The 26745-nt window shown below is 37.3% G+C and overlaps 2 protein-coding genes across 2 annotated transcripts in view; one reads left to right on the top strand and one right to left on the bottom strand.

The window, feature by feature from the left end:
• heatr1 (HEAT repeat containing 1) overlaps positions 1-26745 on the bottom strand; it is a 67831-nt gene that overhangs the window by 30897 nt on the left and 10189 nt on the right. Inside the window, exons 2-7 of the mRNA XM_082152257.1 lie at positions 5673-5718; positions 4952-5093; positions 4401-4617; positions 3657-3798; positions 2114-2215; positions 1876-2022 (exon numbers count right to left, since the gene is read on the bottom strand). Of these exons, the coding sequence (XP_082008383.1) occupies positions 1876-2022; positions 2114-2215; positions 3657-3798; positions 4401-4617; positions 4952-5093 (750 nt within the window). The 5' untranslated portion in view covers positions 5673-5718. The remainder of the gene's footprint in view (positions 1-1875; positions 2023-2113; positions 2216-3656; positions 3799-4400; positions 4618-4951; positions 5094-5672; positions 5719-26745) is intronic.
• ppp1r9bb (protein phosphatase 1, regulatory subunit 9Bb) overlaps positions 8623-26745 on the top strand; it is a 39275-nt gene continuing 21152 nt past the window's right edge. Inside the window, exon 1 of the mRNA XM_082152266.1 lies at positions 8623-10434. Coding sequence (XP_082008392.1) covers positions 9043-10434 — 1392 coding nt within the window. The 5' untranslated portion in view covers positions 8623-9042. The remainder of the gene's footprint in view (positions 10435-26745) is intronic.

The raw sequence follows: 26745 nt of genomic DNA on the forward strand, positions 1-26745 counted from the left end.
GATGGTTAGTACACGACAACAGTGGGAACTCTGCATATTGGTTCAGTGTGCACGTCAAAAGACTAAATCCGATTTAAAGCTTGTGACATGTAAACGTGAACATCAACCGTACTTCATTTAGCATTCATGTAAACACTATGTTTGGATTCATCAATTGTAATGATTTAATTTCGATTGAAACCAAAAGTCTCCATGCAAATGAGGTTGCTGACAAATTTCTGGAGTGATAAGACTTTTTAAATGGAATATAATTTATTAAAGTGCCCCTATTATGATTTTTCAAATATTCCCTGTCGTGCAGTGTGTAACATAGCTGTTTGTGGATGTAAACGTTCTGCAAAGTTGTAAAGTCATAATTGCACGATAAATAAAGTTATTGTCTCCCAAAAGAAATGATCACCTCTGAACCACCTTAATGAGTTGTTTGTATTTTGAATCCCACTGCATGACGGCTCTATGTAATTTGCATAATACCCGCCTATGTTGTATGTTGTCTGCCCGCGAACAACTTGACCAACCCTCAAACGTCATTTTACTGACTCAAATCTCAGAGTTCAACGTGGGATTCAAAACACTTGCTCTGGAATGATGTGTCAGTACCCAGTTTATTTGGACCAACCTGCTCCGCAGAATCACAACCTGTAAGTATGAATAATTATTGATGTTTACATTTTCTACCGGGTGTTTGAGTCTTGAGTCTGAAAGATAAAGGATGAAGCAAGATTTGTTTTACAAACTTTTATGTTACATCGGTGATTCACGTTAGCGCTCAGCTAATGTATGTTATTGATACAGTTCCCGCATGTGCACTGCAATAAATTAGAAATATACACATCGGTTTGTTGATGGACATACACTTGTTAAAGCTGATGGTGAGGAATTACAGTTGCAAAATCATAATGTACCTCAAACTGAGTAGGGTATCACTGAGAAACATCCTTGGGATGGAGGTTCAGGTTGAATAACTAATTCTTCCAATGTTTCATCATCAGACTCGCACTTATTGATATGGTAAAAATCAACGTCATTGTTACTGTCTTTACAGTGTGTACAATCTGTGTGCTTTAGGAAGCCTCAGGATGGAGCTTAAGTTCAGTTATGATAATGGGCGTTTAGCTTCCGAAATACGCTGTAAGTGGTAGACCAATCACAACAGACTGGGTCATCTGGCCAATCAGAGCAGAGTAGGCTCACGGAAAGGACGGATTTAGAGAGACCGATTCATCCATCGAGTCATTTGAGAATCATTGAAAAATGTGGTGATGTGCAATGTATACTATGAGAAAATAAAACCGTTTTTTGACCTTTGATGCATGTAAACCTGTTATAGGAGACCTACAAAAAAAAATTAGGAGCCTTTAAAATATCACTTTGACAGAAATGATTAAAAATGATAATTAATATTAACTGCCTGGCACTTTTGATTTCGTGGTGTAGTTGTCAGGCATTTCTTAAGGTGAGAAGTGTTGGCCGTGATTAAATTATTGTGGAAAAAGTAGTAACAAAACTAATGATTAGCATACTGTATTGCAGCATATTGAATCATCCGAAAATAACATCGGGAAAGGACAACCACGTACACAGGAATATTCCAATGTCTACATGCATACAAGAAAAGCACTGTATTGGGAATATGACTGCTACCTGAATATAGACTTCAAATGGAATTTGATGTGCATGTAAATAATAGTCATTGAAAAAATCTTATCAGTTGGCAACTAATTAAAATATTGATTATCAAAGCTTATACTATATTTATGTTACATCAAAAATAATTCTACAATATTATAAAAATATAATCCATCAAAAATATCTCAGACACATATAATATACACTTAACCACATCAACATTATGTTACTGAATTATTGTCTTACCAGTTGTACAAATGGAAGCAGCTTGGAAATTATAGAGTTAGTTATCTTCTCCACTGCTTCAAGTGCAGAAACGATGGTAGATGCATAGAAAGAGAAAATCACACGCAGTTGCGGACAGTTCCCATCCCGAAGTAATCCAGAGTATGCCTACAATATGATTCAAAGCATTAACCAGAGCAGAATTACTGGATTGGCAGACTTTAACCAGCATAGATAGCACACAGCCCAGGTTTCTTACCCTTACTGAATTTGTGACCATAGAACAAATGAAATCCATGAAGCCTAAATCCTTATAGCAGTGTGTGAGCAGAGTTCCTCGGGCCAGGGGAACACCAGGTTTCTATAGATAAAGTACAGGGTAGTTAGAAGAGACACAATCACAAATTCAAGTATCAGGGTGTCTACAGATATAAACAAGTTAAATTTAAGACTTTTTAAGACCTTTTTAATGCCACTTTGAATGAAATTTAAGACCAAACCTGTGATGGAAATACATATTATATTACATGCGTATTCGATTTTTAATTTGAGGGGGGAGTTTAGACTTTTTTTTTTTTATTACATGTATCTGGCCTAAATGTATGCTCACTCATTGCATTTTTACAATGGGGTAATTTTGGTCTTAAGAATTTACACAACACAAGGAAGCTTGATTTCAATCTTTGAATTAAATTGAAAAAAGTAGCACAAATAAATACAATAGAATAAAGATACCAATAAATAGAAATAAAGAGAAAAGTTTTTGCTTAGGTCTAACACTAGTATTCAGAAATACTACAGAGACTGAATAAAGTAATCAAATGTAAAATAACACTGGGTAGTATTTTAGTCCTGACTATATTAAATACATAGGCTATTAATCCTGATTCCTTAAAATGAAAGCTATGGTTTGTTGTTTTGACAACCAAATGAATGACAGACACATATGGCTGCTGTCCCTTTAAGAGCTAGTGCACGGATCCTGTGTTCATACGGTCACGTGCGATTCATGCTTATTTAAGACATAACCGACTGTGTTTAGAGGATACTCACCAAGACCGAAATTGACATCATTTTCGCATGTTTTTGACTGTTACAGCGATAAAATCCACGAAAAATAACTTTTGTTACCCACGAGCTGTTTGTGAGGCGGCTTTACTCTATGTATGTGTGCAGAAAAAAAAACATCTCTCTCAGACAGCGCGCAAGTACTGAATAGTTGCAAATCGCGTGAATGTTTAATCAGGTAAAACTTTAAAAGACGTGCAAATGGTAAAGTTACTTATGATGCAATGCTGGCCCGATTATGCAAGTGACAATTCCGTCTATCCCGACTCCCGAAACGCGAGAGTGTATTTTTACCTCAGTATGTTTCTTCTGGGAGTTTTGTTTGCCGTTATGCTCATTTGTTTTGATTTCTTCCTATAAAATCTATCACAGAGACAAGCAGCGCGAGCCTCAACAGCGTTACCAGAAAAAGCCTACATTATCATTATCAATAGCTGTTTATGTAATAAAATCTGAATCATTCTCGCGATTCGATGCTTCACTGGTTATTTGATGGATATTAGGTCCGTCAGACTGGAGAAATTTTAGCGGTAACGTGACCAGAAATATTTAAGACCTATCGAATCTGAATTTAAGACATTTTAAGACTTTTTAAGGCCTTTTTTTAGGAAAACTTTATTTAAGACATTTTAAGACTTTTTAAGGACCCGCGGCCACCCTGAGTATATCTTTCTTTACACCGACAAGTTGACAACATATATGTCACTTATATGATACGAATTGATAGGATTTACCTGAAGTCCATGCAGCCAGTGCCATTTGTGGGTTGGATCCTCTATCTTTAAAATCTGGATCACTCGTACAAACACTTTAGTCTCATGATACGGTAAAACACAAGCAATCAGGCTGTCCTTGTTGTACAGCTGAATGTGGAATCTGAAATCAAGTTCAATTTGTTAAGTGAAGTGACAGGTCAAGATTGTCCATGCTACAATATATATTATAAAAGGTGTATGATTTTTATGCTACTAGTTCTCAAAACGATATTGCAAAAAATAATGACCAAACCAGTAGTTTTCAGGAAGTCAGCCAACAAATGGTTTACTTACAGCTGTCTCTGCATATTCAGCAGCATTTCAAAATCCAATAAATTACACACTTTAAATCAAGAAAATCCCTAAAACAGCACAATTTTGCCACTTACAAGCTTATCACACTTAAACCCCCAGTTTCACAGACAAGGCTTAAGCCTAGACTACAATGCATGTTTGAGCTGTATTAACTGAAGGCACCTTGCACTGGCATATCTAAAAATATGTCAGTGCCATTGTTTTGTCTCAAGATGCACATCAGTAATGTTTTTTCTAAGGCACTTTTATAAAAGCTACGTAAAGGTCTTAATTAAACTAAAGCCTAATCCTGGCTTATTCTGAGACCTGTCTGTGAAACCAGGCCTAAATCAATAGTCTGCAAACTGTTGAATCACAAAGTGAGACTCAAACATGTAAGTGTGACAATGGCAAATCTAGTGAATTTACCTGTGTATTAGCCATTCAATGCATTTCAGAGCAGGCTTGAGCAGAAAGTAAGGTGACAGTCGAGTAAGAAAGAGTGAGATGCTCTTGTCCAGTTTCTTGTTGACTTCTTTGGACTGAATGCTGCGCTCTAAAGTCAGAGAGGCTTGACTAAACAGAGTCTCCTGAAACTCACTGAATGCTGGATCAATACCCATCAGCTCCTCAAGTCCTGTGCAGCCTGTTCAGAAATATCAATTACAGCAGAATTTAGGCAAAGTGAGTATTACTGCTTGATGCAATAATTATATGCGCTTGCGCAATAATTATTTGAGTGACATGTGAGTGATTAGGTTGCACTTTATTTTACAGTACGTGTACATACAGTGTACTTACCTAGGGAAGTACTTGTGAATAAAAGATAACTAAATGGGTTAGGGTTATGATTAGAAGACTATGCAGCGTTATTTACATTTGATTACTTCATTCAATTTCTGCACTCTACCAAGCTTTAGTGTGTTTGTAGAGGGTTGGAGGAAAAACAAGAAAAGGCTCTGGTAAGACAAGCAACTCACCCAGGGCATAGAAGGTGCTGCGGTCCATGGTAGCAGCATCTTTAGGGTCAAAGAGCACAGAGGCCACCTCTCTCCGACTGAGCAGATTCGAGTCATTCTGGGGCAAAGCCAGCCGCTTCAACTGATGTGCTAATGATGTCATCTAGACACAAGACGTGATGATAAAGAACTTCTGTTTTTACACAAAGTAACCAACCATTCTGCTGTTTCAGTGGATAAATCTCAATGTTATATACTGTATTAAAGGTCATATTTCACCTCAGAATAAATTTGATTTTACATGAAGAACTTTAGTTTAAAGTAAGGTATTTATTTGCATCGCTCTATCATTTAATGATGAGATTAACCTCATCACCTTTTAGTTTAATTTTCATTGCGATTATCATTGGATTTTTCATTACTATAATACAGCTGCGGATAAACAACCTGAAATCATTTTCATATATTTTGACCGGTGAAAAAGGACTTGGACAATGGACAAATTCTTGACAGGCTGCATGAGATTTGGCGCATATGTGGTGGACCACAAAACGTACCTTATATTGCTAACGTTACAACAAAACAGACGATGATGTTTAAATTACAATCTAAATGACCTATGAGAATTCTTTTGGGCTGCTAAAGCACTATCAGGATAGCGACACATGGAAAAGTTATTCGCATAAAACATCAAATGTTTTGATCGAGTTTAGTAGTCGTAACAGTAAATATATTCTCATACCTTTGGTTACAGTTATTACAGCAGTGTCCACGTGTGTAAGCCTGGCACTGCAAGTGTGTATTTCCCTCTCTGGTTTGTTTTCGGTGGCAGATGAATCAGTTTATGTTGTTATACTGCCACCTAGTGCATCGGATGGTCTCTTTGGTGTTTTACGACAGTTGGCATCCATAATGTTGCATTACTGCCACCTGCTGTCTCACTTTAACTTAATATAATAAAATTCGTCCTTTCAGTCCAGTCCAGTCCTCCTTTGCAAATGAAAAAAATATTTCCTTGGTCCAATAAGTACTTGGTCATTTGCACATTGTAGCTATAGCCAACCTTATTCAGAGCAGCGCCATGACGTGAAAGCGAGGCTGTGATGGAAAGACTTACCATGTTTTCAATGGAATCCGCTGTAAAAAGCTCCTAGATCCCTTATAATTTATCCACAGCTCATGTTGTCTAGAGTTTTTGTCTACTGAAATTTCTTGGAAAGAATTTTTTTTTTTGCAGTGTTTCGTAAACAGAACAATCCAAGAACTGTCTCAATCTGATATCCCTCACTGCCTCGCTTGACGCTGCTAAGAATAAGGTCTATTTTCTACAATGGGCTACCTATTTCCCGTAGCTGATTCTTCAACTCATGCCTGTCTATACATTTCTTGGAGATGTGCTTATAATTGTTTGCTCCTCCTGACAGTCAGATGTTTTCCTACAACATTAAGAGTTTTGTTTAGCTTGCAATGTCCAATCTTCAGTCTACGTGTTGGTTCCTTTTATTTCCCTTTTTACTCTCCATGCTTATTTTGTATCATGTCTCCCTTTAATTTCATCGTATGGTTTGTGCCATAGGGTTTGTGCGATCACTGGCAAAATATGTGTGGATAGAAAACCCACAAGAGGGCGCCGTGCAGGCAAACATATTTAAAGTCGTAATTGCATATTCGTTCATCTATTATATTTTTCACAATAGCTTTTTATTTTTTTATTTTTATAAAGAACCACAGAAGAAAATATATATCAAATTGTAAAATTTAAACATATATTGCTATTATGTCTATATTGCTATCAATCTTACCCACTCTAAAAAATATGGTTCTTTAAAGGTTCTTTACAATAACAGTTCTATTTAGAACCGTATCGTCGTGAAGAACCCTTTATGCTGAAATGGTTCTTCTTTGTGTTAGAGTTTAGGGTTCTTTATTCCCGCCTTTTTGTTTTTCAAATCTGTAACAGTCAAAGCCACCTCATTACTAATTAACGTCACATACTGTCAACATACTTTTGAGTTTTCTTTCTTAATGTCTATAAATTATCACTTGAAAAATTGTAACTGGTTTCATCATGTCTTTTTCTCTTTTTAGTTTAACTGAACATGTGTGAGTAGCTCTGTTCAGTTAATACTCGATCTTCTCTTCTCCACAAAGATATGGAATTTATGATGATTCATATTGTTTTAGTAACTTTTGCCCCTAAACATACACAGTCGCAAAACACGTAAAGGGATCATAATAGGCTACTGTCCATTTTTGCTAATTTTGGCCTTCATGAACATAATAGTTTTTACATAATGAATTTGAATACGTTTATTGTCATTGTATTATACAACGAAATTTAGTCTCTCATTCGAAAAGTGCACACACACACACACACACACACACACACACACACACACACACACACACACACACACACACACACACACACACACACACACACACACACACACACACACACACACACACACACACACACACACACACATTCCAAAAATGTCAATATAAACTATTGTAAACAAATTGTACAGAATGTAAATGTAAACAGTGCAATAATAATAATAATAATAATAAATATGTAATAATCAAATGGAAGAAGCTTCAGAATATTCAGAGTATTTCAGATGCTGTCATGTATAATAACCTCATCATGCAGAGAGAATCTGCCACTCAGAATACACACATAGGCCTAATGAAGGACGTAAAGACTATAGGGGGTTGAGAAGAAATTTCACTGGAACTGGTCTTCATTACATCTATATTGTGTTCAGTGTCAATTGTTAATTATTAATATATCCAGCTAACAATTGTTGTTAAAGCACTGTCATTTTTGCTACAGTCTGCCATGTTAATAAAAAAAAAGTAATTGACACAACATTTAGAGGCAACAAGATATAATAAGACCATGCAGATAGAGGACAAAAAAAAAATAGTAATAATATTAATATTAATAATTTGAAGATACTAATATAGTAATATTAATGGAAATAAATATTGCTGAAAGGGTTATTTATAACACCATTAAGGTCCTATATAGCACGTTCAAAGTATGGTTCCTAATGGAAACTTATAAAAAGCGTTCTATTTAGCACCTAAAAGGGTTCTGCTAGTTTTTAGAACCATTTTTCTTATACTCACAAAATGACCTCCAAGCAGTTTAACGGTCATCTTTAAAATAACAACATAACACATCTACTCAATGTTTCATAAAATGTTGAAAATATGGTAGCACCTCTTGTCATGCAGTCAATACCTAATATCAAAATATTGGTAGAGCTGTAGTGGAGATACTGTGTAGCAATAAGCTGTAGTAGCCTATATAATTCAAGTGATTTGGCCATTTCCATATGACTGGTTTCGAACAGTTATTTTTTAACACTTATAATGAACTCAGTGATTGCATTACAAAAATGAATACAAAATAATAATCTGACGAAACAATAGAACAAATGGGATTTTATTCATATAAAAACCTTTTGCCTACAAAAAAGAGACTTGTTACTTTAATTTATTATATTGGTAGCCTAGGTAGCTTACTTTAAAAAATACAACATCCAGAATTTGAGACACTAAAATTGACAACTGAAAACCTATTGTTGGGTCTCAGTGGTAGGCTATATTTTACGGAGCCCCGGTATGAGGAATTAAAGTGTGACCCTTTAAAAATCTATTGCGAGGGTGTGAAATCAGACGCGCTCTATGACCCTGTATCTCTGCACTGCTGCTGCAGCACCAGTGGGAAAGGCAGCAATCTGCAGCTGACTAAATCAAGAGATCAAAACGATCCGGATTATAAATGCACAATCTGTCGTGAAAAACAAGGGCGCATCGCTGTTCTAGTTTCTCCTTTAGTCTTTCACGAATGCATGTGTGATTTACACATTAACCAGCGTTTTATTTTTCTCTCTCACAGACGGAAAGATGGTGCGGTGCTTGTGCCATGCCGCTGACGGACACTCTACGCGCATTCATGGGAATTAATTCACTGTTCTCTTCATCATATTCCAGGGCACATTATTGTTCATCAGCGACATATTTGTCCTGACAAAAACGTCTGGGCCAACGACTCAGAGATGCTGTTATCGCATCGCCTCGGAGAAGCCTAACAGACCATGATGAAGACCGAATCCTCATCCTCCTCCAAGCCAGCGAGCACCACCGCGCTTCGCAGCGCCTCTCCTCACCGCAACGCGTACGAAGCAGCGGGTATTCACGCGCTGAAGCCGGCGAACGATATCTTAAATAACGGCGACGCTCAGGATGGCAAGCCAAAGCCCACCAGCCGCGGTCGCACGTACGGCTCGAACGTGCACCGCATCAAGAACATGTTCATGCAGATGGGCGCATCCTCACCCACCGAGGCTGAAGACCCGCAAAAGACGAACGGCGACGGCAAAGCGGTGCGTCTCACGCTACCGCGAGCTGGCAGCCTGAACGAGAACGTGGATCACAGCGCGCTGCTCAAACTGGGATCCAGCGTCTCCGAGCGCGTCAACCGCTTCGATAGCAAAACGGACGCGTCGCCCAGGTACTCCAAGCTGCAGGAGACGAGGAAGATCTTTGAGCAGCAGCAGCTGCAGGAGAAGCAGGCGGCTTCCAATCGCGTATTACTGAAAAAAGAACGCGCCGCGGGCTTTCAAGATGCGTCGCGTTTGGACGTGGTCGCGCGCTTTAACGGCAGCACGGAGTCGTTGGATAGCCTGGACGCGATCGGCGGAACCGTCGAGGCTGTGTCGCCCACTGTCAGCCAGCTCAGCGCCGTGTTCGAGCGGGCCGCCGAGCTGCGGAACAACCTGCACCGGCTGTCCAACACGCCCCCGCTGCCTCTACCTCTGCGCGGGGTCACCGGCCGGGTCGGTGCGCTCAACTCCAAAATCATCACCAAACGGGTACGCGCCATTCCTTCGGGGGCAAACAAGGAGGATGGGGTTAACCAACACCAGGCGGAACAAGATGGGAGGTTTAGCAGCATTAATGGAGCATCTGAGCTTCAGGACAGTCTCACATGTTTGGATAAGGAGTCCTTGGAAGAGAAAAAGACAGGGGAGAAGGATGAATCTAGTGCCAATGAATCCAAAACTCTAGATAAGTGTAAGCCAGGACAGGCCAATGCCACAGAGGCAAAAGGTACTCTTATTTCTGCTGATGTGGGAAATGGGGGAGTTACTTCCAATGGAGAGGCCCTGGAGAGAGACACTATGGAGTCTGGCATCACCAGCACTGGAAGTAAGGGCGAAGATGGACACGCTCGTCCATCAGTGGGGGTCAGTAAGAAGGAGGATGATGTTGGTACTCTGAAGGAGGATTACTCTACGGCTGATTTGGTGGATATCAGTGCCTACAGCGCAGTAGGAGAAGACTCTGGTGGTAGCCAGCTTGAGGATGAGGAGGATGAAGATGATGTATATGAGCCAGAGTCAAGCTGCTCTGAGATTACTGGATTACCTATGGAGGAGGATCCGCCCCCGAGCCGGAAAATTAAATTCAGCATTGCGCCCATCAAGGTGAGTTTATACAAAGGAAAATTTCATCACACATTAAAATTCTGTCATCATTTACGTACCTTCATAAGATTCCAAACCAGTATGAAGTTCTTTCTTCCTCAGAATGCAAAATTAGGGCAGTTGTTCTCAACCAGGGTGCCGAGGCAAACTTCCAATGGGGCCTCAGGATAATATAAAAGCATTTAAATCAATTAATTGATATTATTAAAATAAAATTAATAAATTATTTATATATATTTATATATATTACCAATTAAAACGTTAAAAAACACAAAGGTGTAAACTGAAATCATGTTTTTTTTTTATCTTAATAAACCACTGTTTATATTGAAAAGCACACAGTTCTTGAAACTGGAATCACAAAATGAATGAATTAATTAATTTCTTTAATATATCATTACTTCCAGTTTCTGTTGATAAAAAAGCTACTTTGCCATGATTACAGCAGAAATATATAAAATAGCATATTGTGGGCCAAAACATTGTGCTGGACATTAACAAGAGGCCTTCGAATCGAAAATGTTGAGAAGTATCATTGATCAAGCTCATTATTTAAATAGTGCACTATATATTCCAGGTCTTATGGAGACACATGATAGCTTTATGTGAAGAACAGATCAAAATGTTTATAATTTACAGAAAATCATCTACTGTATCATCTGCTGCGTCATTGACACCAAACAACCTTGGTACATTTGAATTATGAATGAAATTTGAGAGTTATGATGGAGGGGGAGATTTTCAGTTTATGTATATTTTGTATATTAAAGGTACACTGTGTAGGAGATTCTCCCATCTAAAAAATTGTAAAATTGTGAAATTGTATTTTGCATTTAAACGAATAGTGCTCTCTAGCGCCTCCCTTTTTCAAATGCATGTTGCAACTACGGTAGCCGTTATGTACCAAGAAGCTATCACAACATGTCTTCCAACAGCACTTCATAACTATACATGTTCTACTGTTATGCTGCCTATATAATGAATTACACAACCAAGTAATGAAAAAAAGCTTGTAATTTAGACCGTAACATTGACTTACCTGTCGAGAAGAAAACAGGCAACTTCAGCGTCCCTTTCAAAGTCTTTCTCCTTCATTAGCTTTTTCCACCTGGGAAAAGTTATCTCGATATTTACCCTGGTTTTTTTAATTCGCCAGTCACATTTCCTTTTAAATACATTTTTTTGCATTTTTGGTGACGATAATTCCTTCTCCTGTGGCTCGGCATAAGTATGATTCTGCATTATGAAGTACCGTGCAGTGCAGTCTTTAAAATTTGCCGGGGCAGTGACAAGAGCCTCTCACTGATCTCCTTGTCCGTTTCAGCTGGTTTCAGTCACATGAAGCTGGCTTTGAACGAAAACGCGTTGTGGAAGCGCGTTGAGGTAGGCTAATGCTTTTTGTCCCTCCCTGCTATTATATTTTTTCAAAATGGCGGAACGACATGGAAGCCTTCTTGAACTTACCCGTCCAATGTAAATAAAGATAAGAAATTCTTCGCTTACGAGGGTAAGTCAGATCATTGGCAGCGGTAATTTTACACCAATGAGGACATATTTATGAATAAAGACATTGATTTTAGCTAATAAAATACTTAAAAAACTACACAGTGTACCTTTAAATAGACACTAATATTTAACAAGAAATTAGGATACTGACCATGTTTTCAGGTAGGATCATTTTTATGCACATTAAAAGGGATACTTTGAAAAAGTATTTGATTAATCTGTATTCAAATGAACTGTGTTTTGTGTTTGTATTTTATGCTTCTTTTTCTTTTCCTGTTCATTAAAGTGAATGAGATGAGTCTGGTTCACTTAAAATGGTCGCCTGGGGACTGGTGTAGTATGTTGGACTAAATGAATGAATGAACTGCATACATTATATAATTGAGTCTGTTATGTATTGGTTCTTGTAGAAGCTTGGGTCTCTAGTTGGTACGCTTTTAGAGGCTGCAGACTGGTACAGACTGAATGAGTTGAATAGAACATAACATAATCCAGACTGTCAGTCGGTTTGTCTTGGCATCTATTCTTTCCCAAGGGCTTCCTCTTTTTGATTAGGGGTGACATTTATCCAGGACAAATGCTGACCTGACATCAGTGGCTGAGGTAACAAACATACCTCAGACAATGTGTCTGATCAGCCCAGCTGCCCTGCTTGTGATCAGGATGTAGTTCTGTCTACTCACCAGCATTTACCAGCATTTACCAAAAGATCCTTTTAGGACCCTGGGTCCAAGAAAATTCTCTCTAGAATTAAGAATGTCACTCCCCCTAAACTATACAACCTGCACTGACTAACAATAGCAAGAAGAAAATCATGTGTCATCTTTGGATGCTCTGCCTTTTTGCAGCAATCTGAAGAAAACTGTAGGCTATTGGCTGTTTAAAAGACTTACCAATAACATAAGTCTGTGAAAAAGAAGTACACTTTAGCATAGTTAGAGTGCTTATTATGAAAAAACATATACTTTATATACTTTAGTGCTAACTGACTGTAATATTTTCATTCACCTAATTGCATGTTATTTTAAATTAAAATAATAATAAAAATTTTGTTTAAGTTTATAATTAATGCAATTTAGTGTGCTTTTTTGACCCACTTAAATGGGTCATGAACTGCATTGTTTTATTGTTTCATAATGTTTCCTGTGGTGCACTTATAATGATAGTATGATTTTTACATAAAAAAATTGTCATAATTAGGAAATAAAAGGCATTTTCCCTAGCCTGATTTTAGCCTCTGATTTGAACGCTCTGTTTGAAGGGGCGTGTCTGCTGTAAGACTTCAGTGTAAACGCCCACTGCTGTGATTGGCTGACATCTTTGCATATGAAATAGCTAGTATTACAAGTGGAACTCTCTCGAAAACATTTAGCACGTTTTTACTATTAATAATTATAATAATAATAATAATCCGTTACATTTATATAGCGCTTTTCTGGGTACTCAAAGCGCTTTACATGGAAGGGGGGAATCTCCTCAACCACCACCAATGTGCAGCATCCACTTGGATGATGCGACGGCAGCCATATTGTGCCAGAACGCCCACCACACACCGGTCTGGACCTTCATTAAAATAATAAAGTTCATCCACTATTTCCCAATGTTGGGATCAGAGGGAAGGCAATGCAAAGACTGTGTTTTTCCACAACTTGGCACTGCACAGCATCTTGTTGTCTTTGGAGCCTCCTTTATTGTTTGGTTTCTGCATTGACCTGCCTTTTGCATCTCTTGTTATTTACCAAATACATCCACTAATCAGTGGGCGGGGCTAGACAGGCCGTGATGTAGAACAGACGTTGATCTTCTTCTGCAGAGGCGGTGTTTAGCTACCTTATTACGTTATAAAGTAGCACATTCCACATCCTGTCGTTCAAATGGATTGGCTTCAATACAAGCGGTTTTTAGACTAACGAGAAAGTTTTGAGCTCTGAAACTTACAGAATGTTTTTATAATACAATGACCTCTTATATGTCAAAAGATCAAGGGAATTTTGATTTCTCAGTTCATGACCCCTTTAAAGGGTTAGTTCACCCAAAAAGGAAAATTCTGTCATTAATTGCTCACCCTCATGTCGTTCGAAACCCGTAAGACCTTAGTTCATCTTCGGAACATAAATTAAGATATTTTTGATGAAATATGAGAGCTTTCTGACCCCTTATAGACAGAAAACGCCATAACCACTTTCAAAGCCTAGAAAGGTAGTGAAGACATCAGGCTTGTTCGACTTGAACTAGTTGGACAAACCGATCAGGGAATGATATCAAAATACCGCGAGAGCGATTAGAGATCAGGCGGCTCGTACTTTGATGTCATAAACCGGCCGGTTCAAGTCGAACAAGCCTATTATTAAAATAGTCCATGTGACTACAGTGGTTCAACCTTAATGTTATGAAGCGACGAAAATACTTTTTATGTGCAAAAGTCAGAGACTGTCAGGGAAGAGAAGAAATTGTTGAATAAAGTCGTTATTTTTGTTTTGTTTTTTGCGCACAAAAAGTATTCTCGTCACTTCATAACATTAAGGTTTAACCACTAGTCACATGGACTATTTTAATGATGTCTTCACTACATCTGAATATGCAATTTCATTATTAGTTCTAATGTCTTTGAAATATGGTTAAAGTGTACTACCAAATGTAATGATTTGATGTTAAACTAAAATATACTTTCATTTCTATTGAAACTATTTAGTTAAAATGTTGTAATTACACATTTGTAACAATGAAGTTGCAATTCAGTGCATTTCAAATATATTATTTTAAAATGTAATATTGAATAACACACTACAGATAAAATGTAAAATGATCATCCAAATAAATGTACTTAAAGCATGACATTTGATAATATGATTTTGTTACAAAATGCACTTTTAAAAAAGGTGTGCCATGAAAGTGTACTCTCTTTAAGTACACTTAATTGGCCTTTTAGTTCTTTAAAATTATATTATATGCAAAGTTTTTTTTATATATATACTTTTTGAGATTTTATGTACAGTACACATTAAGTGCTCATTCAGTACAATTATACATACTTCTTTTTGTAGTCTTAGTTTTAAGATGTACATAATATTACCCTGTTTTCATCTGGGATTAATATCTATTTTGGAGAGTTCATCTGATCACAAGTGTTCAGCGCTTAATAGAAATATAAAAATGGGGGTCCAAGATGTTTTGTGAACTCAGACTACATTTCAAGGTAGACACACATGTGATCACATTGCATAAGGAATGTATAGTATCTGTCCTGATACACCCTGACAAGTAAACATTTCACTAAAATGGTTTAAAAGTCTAAAAAGGTTTTAATGTCAATGTAAAGCTACATTTTAAAAAATTCATTCAACTTACACATTATTATTGGACAACTAAGAATTTTCAAAAATCTTTTTCAATAATATATAATTATAAATATATATGCATTAAGTAATTATGAGCTTGCCTAAAAGCGTGAACATGCACCCACATTATGCATCTGAGAGAAAGGTGTGAGTCTTTCAGATGCAGGAAATGTGAAAACATGATTAACCCCTCCTGTAAGTGATAAGAGTAAAAATAGCTGACCTATGAATAGAGGAAAGTGAGGGGTAGATTTCTGGTGGATCTGATAGATAGGAGAAATCCGCGGAGAAACAGTAGCTCATTTAAAACAAATGCTGATGCTCTTTTTGAGAACCAAACTCACAATGATCCTGTAGTATCCTGTAGTAAAGTATTTTTTTAAATAAGCCAGAAAAAAAAGAAATTGAAAGAAAAAATATTGAAAAGATTCAATGTGGAAGTATTACAATATGCAAATATATTAAAAACTTGGTTAGGTGTGATTAATCACGATTAATTACAGATTTTTTTTATTAATTAGTATTTTTTTTATAAGTTCATGCTACTGCTAACCCGGACGTCGACGTCCCTTCAGTGGTTTGGGAAAAGCACGTAAAAGTCCTGGCAGAAAGCAATGTATAAGGATGTAGTGTAACGACGCCCAGTTCCAGGAATGCACTAATAACTTGTTGGAAGTACCATTTGCAACAATTATTAGTTAACACTAAGTTGTCAACACTTCGGAAAAAATAATAATTCGTCGTTAAACTACATCCTTATGCATCGCTTTCTGCCAGGACATTTACGTGCTTTTCCGAAATCATGGAAGTGACCTCGACGTCCGGGTTAGCAGTAGCATGAGCCGTCAGGCAAGTGTTATTTAAATAAACTCCTGATGTACTTACAAACTTTCCAATGCCTCGTTTTATGAGTACAGAACCTATTTGTACTACTGTAGAAGTTTGGTACCATTCTGGGCATTATTAGTGGGGTAATTTACGAGATAAAACCTTGGATCCATTAGCGCCTCCACTAAGCCATTCGGCTGATATCTCTAAATAAGCTCTAATTTTAATAATGTTCGACCAAGGGAAAAAAGGCTTCTGGGGGGGTGTTTGGCTCGAGGTCATGGTGCAAAGGACCCTAGGTTGATTTTACTCCGAACCATCCCTTTAAAAGCGGCTTTGTGATGAACTTACCGTATGCTTTGTATTTATTATTAAAGAATATAAGTTGTGAGCGCTCTTTTTTTGTTGCTTTTGTCAAAGTAAAGATATTAATATTAATCATAATAATTTCATTTTCAGGGATGACTGAGGTCTTTCTGCAGAAATGCCATGATACATGGGCTTAAAAGTCAGCAGGTTTTGTGTTTTAAATAGATTATTTGTTGTATAAAGTTTTTAAATGCTCGAGCTATTTATATGTTAAAATTATTATTTTAGTTATATTTGACTAATTAAATGTCATTTTTACAATTCAAAAGTTGTATAACGTTGAACTAACAATGAACTATTGTGTTTGTATCCATTAACATTAAAGATGAATAATAAATAATGCTCATTGTACATCATGATTTTACATGTACAAATTAAAAAGTTACCTTATTTAAAAGTATTGTCATTAAATATTGTAGATATAAATCCAATCAAAATCCATGTTTAAATAGCTCATAATAAAAGAAAAGTACGTGTGTAGGTAGTGCAGCTCTATTAAGACTGTATAAGCGCTGTCCCTCACTTCTGTTCTGTGGCTGCTGTTCTGGCACTGCTGTTCTGAAACCAGCAGGCTATGTTGGTCTGGCATTTTTTTAGAGACGGCGTTTTTATTAATGAAAACAAAGCTTTTTGAAAACACACTCCAAAATGGATAAATTTGAAAATTTTGCGTTGTTGTGTGGACTGTAAAGCCCGTGACTCATATTGTACCAACATATATTCATGTTTATACCGACGATATTGTGCCTGCCATTCACTTGTTGCTAAAATATGTTACTTTGCACACTCTTCATATCATAGTCCTGCAAAGAGGACAACAAATTTACTCACATTTGCTGTCCTGAGGTAATACATGAGAGCAGTTGCGTTTTAGACCAAACCTATGGTGACTGAGTGCGACCTGGACGCATCAGTAAATGGTGAGATATTTTGCTAAATAAAATGATCCTGTCAGAAGAATTGCGTGATAACTTTATTATAAATTTTTCTGCCTGTATCATCTCAGTGAGCTTTTGTGAGGTTTTATGCATGCGCAGTAAGGTGATTTTAGCGTTTTAAGGTGTTTTTCAAAAGTTTCTCATCCACACTGAAACGCCTGAAAATGCTAGTGTAGACGGAGTGCGTTTTTAAATGAAAACGGCGTTTTCAAATGTATCCGGATTAATGTAGACGTAGCCTAAGTGTATTTCTGGAGTGTTTTGAACATGCTGTAAAACAGGGGCATTTCTGGGGACACCACAAGTAGGACACACCAAAAAACATGACTGCCCCAGGAAAATGGGGACGTCTGGTCACCCTAGTCAAAAAGGTAGGCAAGTTTGGTCCTAGAGAGCCGCTGTCCTGTAGAGTTTGGCTCCAACCCTGAAAAAAAACCTCACCTGCTAATAGCCTTAGTAATCCTGAAGACATTGATTCAGGTGTGTTTGATTAGGGTTGGAGCTAATCTCTGCAGGACAGCGGCTCTCTAGGACCGAACTTGCCTACCCCTGCCTTAGTCGAATCCTGCTCCTGGAGGGCCACCTTACAGGACTACAACTTTTGTTCCTTTTCACACAAATTGTAATTACAGGGTAAGATTATTGATTAATACTGTGTTCCTTGTATAACACTATGATTGATATGACCTCAAAATACTTTTATAGTACATGATTTGTAAACTAATACATTATTGTTTGCATCACATATTCCACTTCATGTGTATGGCTTTTGTGAAGTAGTGAACTTGATCGGTAGCTCAACCTGGTACAACATTGCACTTGTGATGTGGAGAACTCTAATATGAGTCCCGTTAAAAACTTGAGTCACGTTAAAAAATATCAAAGACTTGTAGAAGCAAGATAAAATGGCATGGTTGCTTCAGCAATTGTGTTTTTATCACATTTGTTTTTGCTCACATTATTGGTTAAGTGGTAACACTTGATCTTGATGGTCCCTTTTGAACATTCTGTTAACTAATGTTAAGTTATGTTCCACCTATGTGTCAACTAACTCTCATAAGAGTATTAATAGACTGTCTGTTTAATATTTGCTTACACTTTATTGTGTTAGTCCTCCATCAGACATTCTACTGACTATAAGTAACTTTAAAACTGTCAACTTATTCTAACCCTAACCTAACAAGTCTACTAATACTCGACTAACACTCTAATGAGAGTTAGTAGACATATAGGTGCAATGTTACTTATAGTCAAAAGAATGTGTTAAAATAAAGTGAAACCTGTTAAGTTTAGGGTAGGGTTTAGTTGGAGGTATGTTAATTTCAAACACGATTAATGTTTTAAACGTGCTTTAACCTTTTAGTGCAACTCGCCGGACATTTAGTTTCTGAACTTCTGTGATACGTGAATTAATCAACGTGATACAATGGTGCCACAGTCACATTTAACTGTTTCTGAGAAAACGAAATTTGCGGCATTCACTGGACATTTCACTTGTGTCACGTATTTTCACACCCGACCTGTTATCCAACAGCAGCAATAATTTAATTCTGTACCTGGCCCGTTTGACATAAAGGCCGTGACTTGAACCACACCCCCATTAAATCTGCTACATCAGGTAGACAAAATTGATTTTTGTCATGTAACACAAGCAATCAAACCAAGTTTAGGTATTCTAAGTTGATATGTTTAAGAAAAATAGACATGCTGACCAACATGGATGAATAATTAACAGAAGAAAAGAGGAGAAAGTGTATCCGTCGTGTAATCAATACAAAACTTTTGCCTACATCATGTGATCAGTCTGTCCATACAGGCTATTTTGATCAAATGTGCATAAATCACACCATAGGCTACAGATGCTTAGAGGTCTCCATAAATTAAAAGAACATATAGCCAAAAAGATATGCCTTTATTGTCATATAATCTCAGGGATATTTTAGCGGATTTACTCTGCATTTAAATGTGGTTGTCTCTCCTGAAACTCTACAGTGTAAACCGTATACGTGGCCGTTGGTCCTCTTAGCAGCATGAAAAAAAAACATGTTTATTCAAATTGTGAATAGATTATATAGGCTAGAAAGTGAGCAAATAGCGCTCCCTTTATAATGACTGAAGCTGTCAGCCTGTCAATCAATTCAGATGCAGCACTATTGGCTACAATACTCAATGCTGCAAATCCTGTTGTAATTAGAAACCTTTGACAGTCTTCAGACTACAGAGCGTGAACACAACCGTTTAAAAGCAGCTGCCTATCTGTGGGTAATAACAGTCGAAATGGCTACCTGTGCCTATTGATTCCCGACCCGCATACGCACTGCAAACGGCAACGTAAATATAATACCACCCGTTACATCAAATATTAGTGGTTCACTCGGGGTACCCGCCCGCGTTCAGGACTATGGTCTATGGCAGAGTCACTGTCAAAAACTGTCATTTACTTTGCACCAGAATTTTTGTGAAAAACCAGAACCAAACTGTTTTTAAGTAATCAATTCTCAATCTGGAGTCTTTGTACAGTTTTTCTCACTGGTGTGTGAGATCACATAGAGGCCGCAGGCCAAAGAGACAGTATTCAGTCGCTGCCAAACTGTGGCTGCTTTTGTGTTGGTCAGTAAGTGGCCGTGTCACTCTCTCTGTCTCTCTCTCTCCTTCTGTCCCATTTTCACCCCCTTTCTTATTTGTGGACCGAATTTAGGACAAAGTTTTCTCCCTAAATGAATTTAACAGCTCTCCATCAAACACAAGGCCTGTTGTGCTGGCTAGGGTGTTGGGTCTTTATTAAACCTCTCTCTCTCTCTCCCTCTCTTTAGGCTGGAGAGTTGAGGCTGACCTAAGAGGCAGATCTCACACTAACCGCTTTGTTCTCATTTTCTTCCCTCCCTCCCTCTCTCTCTCTGCCCCTATTTCAGTTGCTCACTTCTTCTCCTCTCTGTGTCCTTCTTCAACCCATATTCATTTGAGATGAACATATTCAGTCAAGTTCATCTAGTATTATTTTTTCCCTTATATCAAAGTCACTCATTCACATTTTAATCCCATTTTCTCCTCTCTTTCTTTCTTTCTTTCTTTCTTTCTTTCTTTCTTTCTTTCTTTCTTTCTTTCTTTCTTTCTTTCTTTCTTTCTTTCTTTCTTTCTTTCTTTCTTTCTTTCTTTCTTTCTTTCTTTCACTCATTTCCTTTCATTTAGCATTATTGTCACTGTCAGTCCTCCAAACGCTTAAACTTCCAACATTTTTCATTAACACTTAAACTTCCAATTTTTAAAAAATGTTTCATCTCTCTCTGTTTTTCTCTTTATCTCTCTTTTACAAAACACACAGTCAGTGTTTCATCACTTAAAATGTGTAATAAAATATTTGTATCTTTTACATTCTGTGGTTCAGAATCAATATATGTCAGTTATTATTATGCACGCTATATGTAACTTAGATATAAACCTGGTGAGAAAGGCCATTAAAGTTTGTGAAATGATTTAAGTTATCTATCTCTTCACTGTAAGAAAAAAACAGTGGGGAAAAAAATGGAAAAGGTACGTTTACGGACATTTCCTTTAATGCTAAAACACAACACCATGTAATGTGTAAATCAAAATATGGGTAAAACACCAGTGAAAAATCAATATAGAAAATGATTTTATCTTTACACAATACATTGAGCCCTGCTCATACACTGAAAAAAATTGGGAGTAGGATTTACTTGAAAAAAGCTAGGAAACTTTTTTCACTCAGAAAATGCTAGTAAATTTACTAAGATTTGCCAAGTAAAAGCCTAAACATATTTATCAGTAGCTTTAATTAGAAATCTTTAAGTTAAATTTACTTGGAATATGGAATTAAGTAAACTTTACTTAACCTAGTTAAGTGAAAGTAACAAAGAAAATAAGTCATTTTAACTTGGCTAGTAAAAGGTTGATTATTATCGATTTAGTTGAAATTTCCTTTGCATTACATTTCACTCAAACAATAATATTGAATTATACCAGTCATTTATAGTATGTGCTTTACTTAGATTATCTAAGTAATTTATACTACATCATGTCAGATGTTAAGCATTATGTGAATGCAAAGACCTCAATACTTGGTAGCAATGGCGCCACCAGGGGGTGGCCAGGGGTGGCCGTGGCCACCCCTGACCGACTCCTGGCCACCCCACTGGCCACCCCGCTGGCCAGTATAAATTTTAGTTGCATCAGTTATGCATTTCATCCCTAATGCACAGCCAGGCAGGCAAGCCGCTCTAGGCCTTCGATCGCACACAGTAGCCAGTACTCCCCCGCCCCTCCGTCCATGCCGCTGTTGCACGCTCAGACAGCAACAGCTCAGCGCGTGCCCGTCGGTCAACAATTTCAAAAGAAGTTAAGAAAGAAGACGAAGAAGACTACCGCGTCAGTTTGGGTGACAAAGTCATCTGAAGTTATTCCATAGCTTAATGTGAGGGACAGAAGTCTATTTACATCATTAAAGTTTACGGAAACTCGTTTTCCCTCCTCTGCGGCTGTCAATCATTCTCCATTCAGTATTCAAACAGCGCGGGCGCCTCTTCCGGTTGGATGCACGGTAAAACTCTCTCCAAATGATATATTCACATTATAATCTATTTTTTACAGTCTATGATTATAATGCATTATCTGTAGATAAAAGGCTGTGGCTTTGCATAAAATGACTTTATTTTGTTGGAGTTTGTTGCTGTTTTTAAACGACTCATACCGTGTGCTTGTTAGATCACACACATCACAAGGACTATGAATCGGCATTAAACGCACAATAACTGGAATTTAAAACTGTGAAACAAATGATCAATAAACTGTTGGACAGATAGACACTAGGATTTGTGCGCTCGACATTTCTTCGTCTTGTGCCGTGAACTTTTAAATGCGCACTTGTGCAGCGCTGAACACTGGGACTCCATGTTGCTTTGAGCCAAGGGGCAACATTCTGATCTGAAAAATGAAGCCTACCCGGAAGTGCGAAAAACTGCAATACATCGAAAATCCGCTAGGGGAAGGTCCCAAAAGGGAGCAAATGTCCATAGCCCCCATGTTAAAATGTCCGTTTTCACAGCATAAAATCATGTTTTTACAGGTTGGTCCCATGGACTTTTATTGGATTTTTCGATAGGTTCCGAGTGCCTGACAACGGCGAGGGTAGTGAATTTTTTTCTAACTCGTTAGTTTAGATAGTATTTAGATATAAAATGTATGACAATAAGAGCGTGGTTAACTTTGATTGACAGCTTGATTGACAGCTGAAAGGCAGAATGACAACATAAGAAGCGCCATTTTTTAATACAGTTGACATATAATACTACTGTTTCTGTATCATGAAATGTAGTTTTAAGAGTTTTTCAGGCGAGAATGTAGTTGTTTAAAGCTCAAATCTGTGGTTTATTTATAAAGATTTATGAAAATTGTATCCAGTTGTGAGATCCAGCGATGACCGGGCGCTCGGCGCGATGTACCCCGCCTGGAGCAGCCTTTCATCGGCTAGACGTTTTGAGGTTTGCCGCTGACTCTGGCGTCTCTGTAGTGGTTAAACATGAGATATAATTCGTCTTGTCTATATCTAACGGGCGATTTTTGGTCTCGTGGGCAATCGTTTTGGCTGAGGGGAAGTTTCATAACTTTATAAGCTATATTTAACTTGTACCGTTGTATGGTTAGACTAGATCGAGCGCATGACTTTTTATGTTTGACTGAATTGTTTGCTTTATTTGTATAGCTTATTGTAACTTTACCTTTTACTTATACTTTTATAATAGCTAATATTGATAAAACTGAAATTTAACAAAAAAGAGACTGGGTTGAGTTTTGTCATTTTAAATTTTAATACAACGAAGATGATCTGTAATGTTGTTTACTGCAACATCTGTTGTTTAGTACAAATGCACATATTGCCTGGACCATATTAAAATGTTTAATATTTTTATATTATATTTAAAACGAAAAGAGGTAGGTTTGTGTTTTATATTTCGTTTTGTTATAAATAGGCAAACGTTATGTGCAGTGAATATAATCAATACGCGTTGCCTGAACCACATTTGTGTGGCTATAATGTTTAAGATTTCTTTAAATGAAAACGAAAAGAGTTAGTATGGTGTTTTATAACATATTTCGTTGCCTAAAATATACACAGAGATAACCGGAGTAGCAGAGCGAGCTGAGTGACGCGCGCTGCGTCAGAAGGTGGGCGGGGTTAGGGTTTCCCAAGATTTTCCAAGATGGCGCCGCCCATACCCCCCATAAACGGCTTCAAACCCGTTCTTCAGAAAGTCTATGGGGGACGTCACAGACGCTTTGTCCATATTTTTTACAGTCTATGCTTTGAGCACATCATTCTGCACCCGCGCTATATATAAATATATACACTTCTGAATTCTTGACATTAATAAATATAATATATTTGTATCTGCCAGTATCTGCTTTTCCCCAGTAACTGTTTTGTTTGCAATAAATGTACACCTTATGCCAAATATAATTGCAAAATACAACAGAATTGTTGTGCAACTCAAAATGTTAACTGTACTGTTATTAGTCTATGCACATTATATCATTAGTAACATTAAATATAACACAATAAACCATCATAGTATATCAGTAGGAGTTTCCTTAAGTCTTTCTAAAAGTTTACTACAGGCCGGTTTACTACAACAGTAGAAAAAAATTCTGAAATTATATGGTTTATAGTTTTGGTGTGCCACCCCAAGATTTTAAGTGGCCCCATCTGGCCACCCCTATGAAAAATTTCTGGAGGCGCCACTGCTTGGTAGACAATACACAATGACGGTAACATTTGATGGATCGTTTTTGTGTTTGAATGTGTCATTTTGAGCAGAAAATGTACTCGAAATGTCACAAAATGGCAAGTTACTAATCCTGACAATGATAAAACAGTGTAAATACAGCTGGAAACCAGTGAAAAATGAACCTCATTAATTTTTCAAGGTCCAGTGCATGATGGGAACCCCAGTATCAGAAAAGTTGAGTAATTTTTACTTAATTTTATTGAGTTGATATTTACGGTTTCATTTCTACTCGCTTGAATTAAGTACTGATATGGAATTTACTTCGTTTTTTTAATTCTTGCCTGAACTAACTTTTTCATGTAAATTACATTGTTTTTTTTCAGTAGTATTTACTTCACCAAAAAAACATTTTTTACAGTGTAATCTTCAACTGTAGGTTAGACTTTTTTTTCTAGATATAGGTGAGTGTAACTATCTAAAAAATATCTGGGTCATGTTTCATCCAAAAAAAGAAAAAGAAAAAAAAAAGAGACCATTTTTAGAACCAAGACTGTGAAATTAAAAAGCACAATAAATGTATCATAAAACGGGAAATAAAAATGAAGCTCTTGTAGAATAGCTTTGTGAGAGGAATAGACCAAAAATGAATGTTATACTCTGATAATCTTCCCCTTCGGTGTGGTATTATGGTCGCATGTTTGTTGTATGGACTGCTTTTTTATATTATAGTAATTTTAGGGTGCTTGCATCCTTTTGAGGCTTTTCAAGGCCATTCATTGTAATTGCATGGAAAAGAGTACATTGTGTAAAATATAATTTTGTGTTTAATATCAGGAAGAAATAGTAGCAGTGAATCTTGGCTTGGGTATGTTTCAAAGTACTAAAGGAATGAATGTGTAGCAGTGAATTTTCCCTGGAATTTTGAGCCATTTCTGTAGACAACTGACAGATATATCATGATCATGCAGACAGCCCAGAACTGTCTGTGAGTGAGACAGAGGGACATTCCTCACACCTCGGTCCCTGAGGGACACCACAGGAAGCTGTACTCACATCAAGGTGGCTTTGCCCTACTTCTCATTTCAGCCTTAAAAACCTTAATCAAATAGCTTAAAAAATGCTGCTTATTAATGCATTTTAATAATATGATTTTCAATATGTATAATTAGAACAGAGAGGTGTATATTTATAGGAAGTGCATATTAATCGTATTTGAGCTGCAGGAGCGGTTAATTCACAGCTACTTTGTTGAACAAAGCCTCAGATCTGCAGGATATAGATGGTGTTCAGGAATGACTGCCTAAATTCAACAATAACCTATTTTTGGCATGTATTTTGCATATTTTTTGGGGGGAAAACTGCTGGTATTTTAGCTAATATCCGTGATGTGGCCAGAAAATTGTGAAATTCTTTAGTGAAATCCTTTGATGCAGTTAGATGGCCCCTGTTCCAGTGATTCATTTACATTTATGCATTTGACAGACACTTTTATCCAAAGCGACATAAGTTGATTTAAAGGGATACATTTTTTAATATTAGTTCATGCATTCCCTGGGAATCAGACCCATTACCATTATTTAGCGTATGTAGATTTTTTAAAAATCTATTAAAAATGTTACTAATAGCTAGAAGAGTAAGAACATTTTGTAACAGGAGTGTTTGAAGAGAAAGGGAAGAAAAAAAAACTCTGGAAAACCTCTGCCTTGTGTGTTAGCTGAAACATAGAGTGCTTTTAATGCTCAGCAGTCTATTCCTGTCAACTGGAACGGAACCAATCTTACTGCAACTCTCTTGTTCCTGACCTCAAGCAGAGTAGAGTAGAAAACGTCAGTGGTTGTGGGCAACAACTTTTTCAACCAGGTTATTTGGGTTTATGATTTTCCAACTGACAATTAGCACTATTCCTTACATGGGTTTTCCTGTCAGAACTGTTTAAGTCTTGAAGTGTTTCAGCAGCCATATTTGTGCATCATAATTAAGCGCAACCCCCCCCCCCCCCCCCCCCCCCACACACACACACACACACACACACACACTAACACACACAAACAAACCCTCTCATTATTGTGATGTAAAACTAAAATAAATATATATATAGATTAGAATTGTAATGAGATTGAGACTTTCACATTACGGTGAGCTGAAAGAAATATATATTTTACTTTTCTTTTTTGTAAAATGTTATTTATTTATTGGTGGTGGTGGGGGATGGGGTTGTTGAAATATAACCATGACGTATTGACAAGTTTCATGAGATTCATGCAACAAGAAACAGCAATTCCTATAATGGGTTTTACTGTAAAATTATTGTCATGCATACCTTTATAGGGCAGCAGAGCCAGGATGGGACAGTTTGAGCGGAGGAGGGGTATCCCTGACCATCTGTTAGATATATGACCTACTGGCACTCTCACACAACTGGAACACCACTGTCTCTCCCTCTCTCTCTCTTTCCATCCTCCCCCTCTTTAATCCGATGTTTGTGTCCATCAGGCACCACAAACAATCCCGGCCACACAGTCTAACTGAATCATATGTCAATGGTAGCTGGTCTCAGCTGGTGTATGTGATGCACCAGAGGGTGTTTTG

The sequence above is a fragment of the Leuciscus leuciscus genome (genome assembly GCF_965113295.1).
Source record: "Leuciscus leuciscus genome assembly, chromosome: 21".
Taxonomy (NCBI): domain Eukaryota; kingdom Metazoa; phylum Chordata; class Actinopteri; order Cypriniformes; family Leuciscidae; genus Leuciscus; species Leuciscus leuciscus.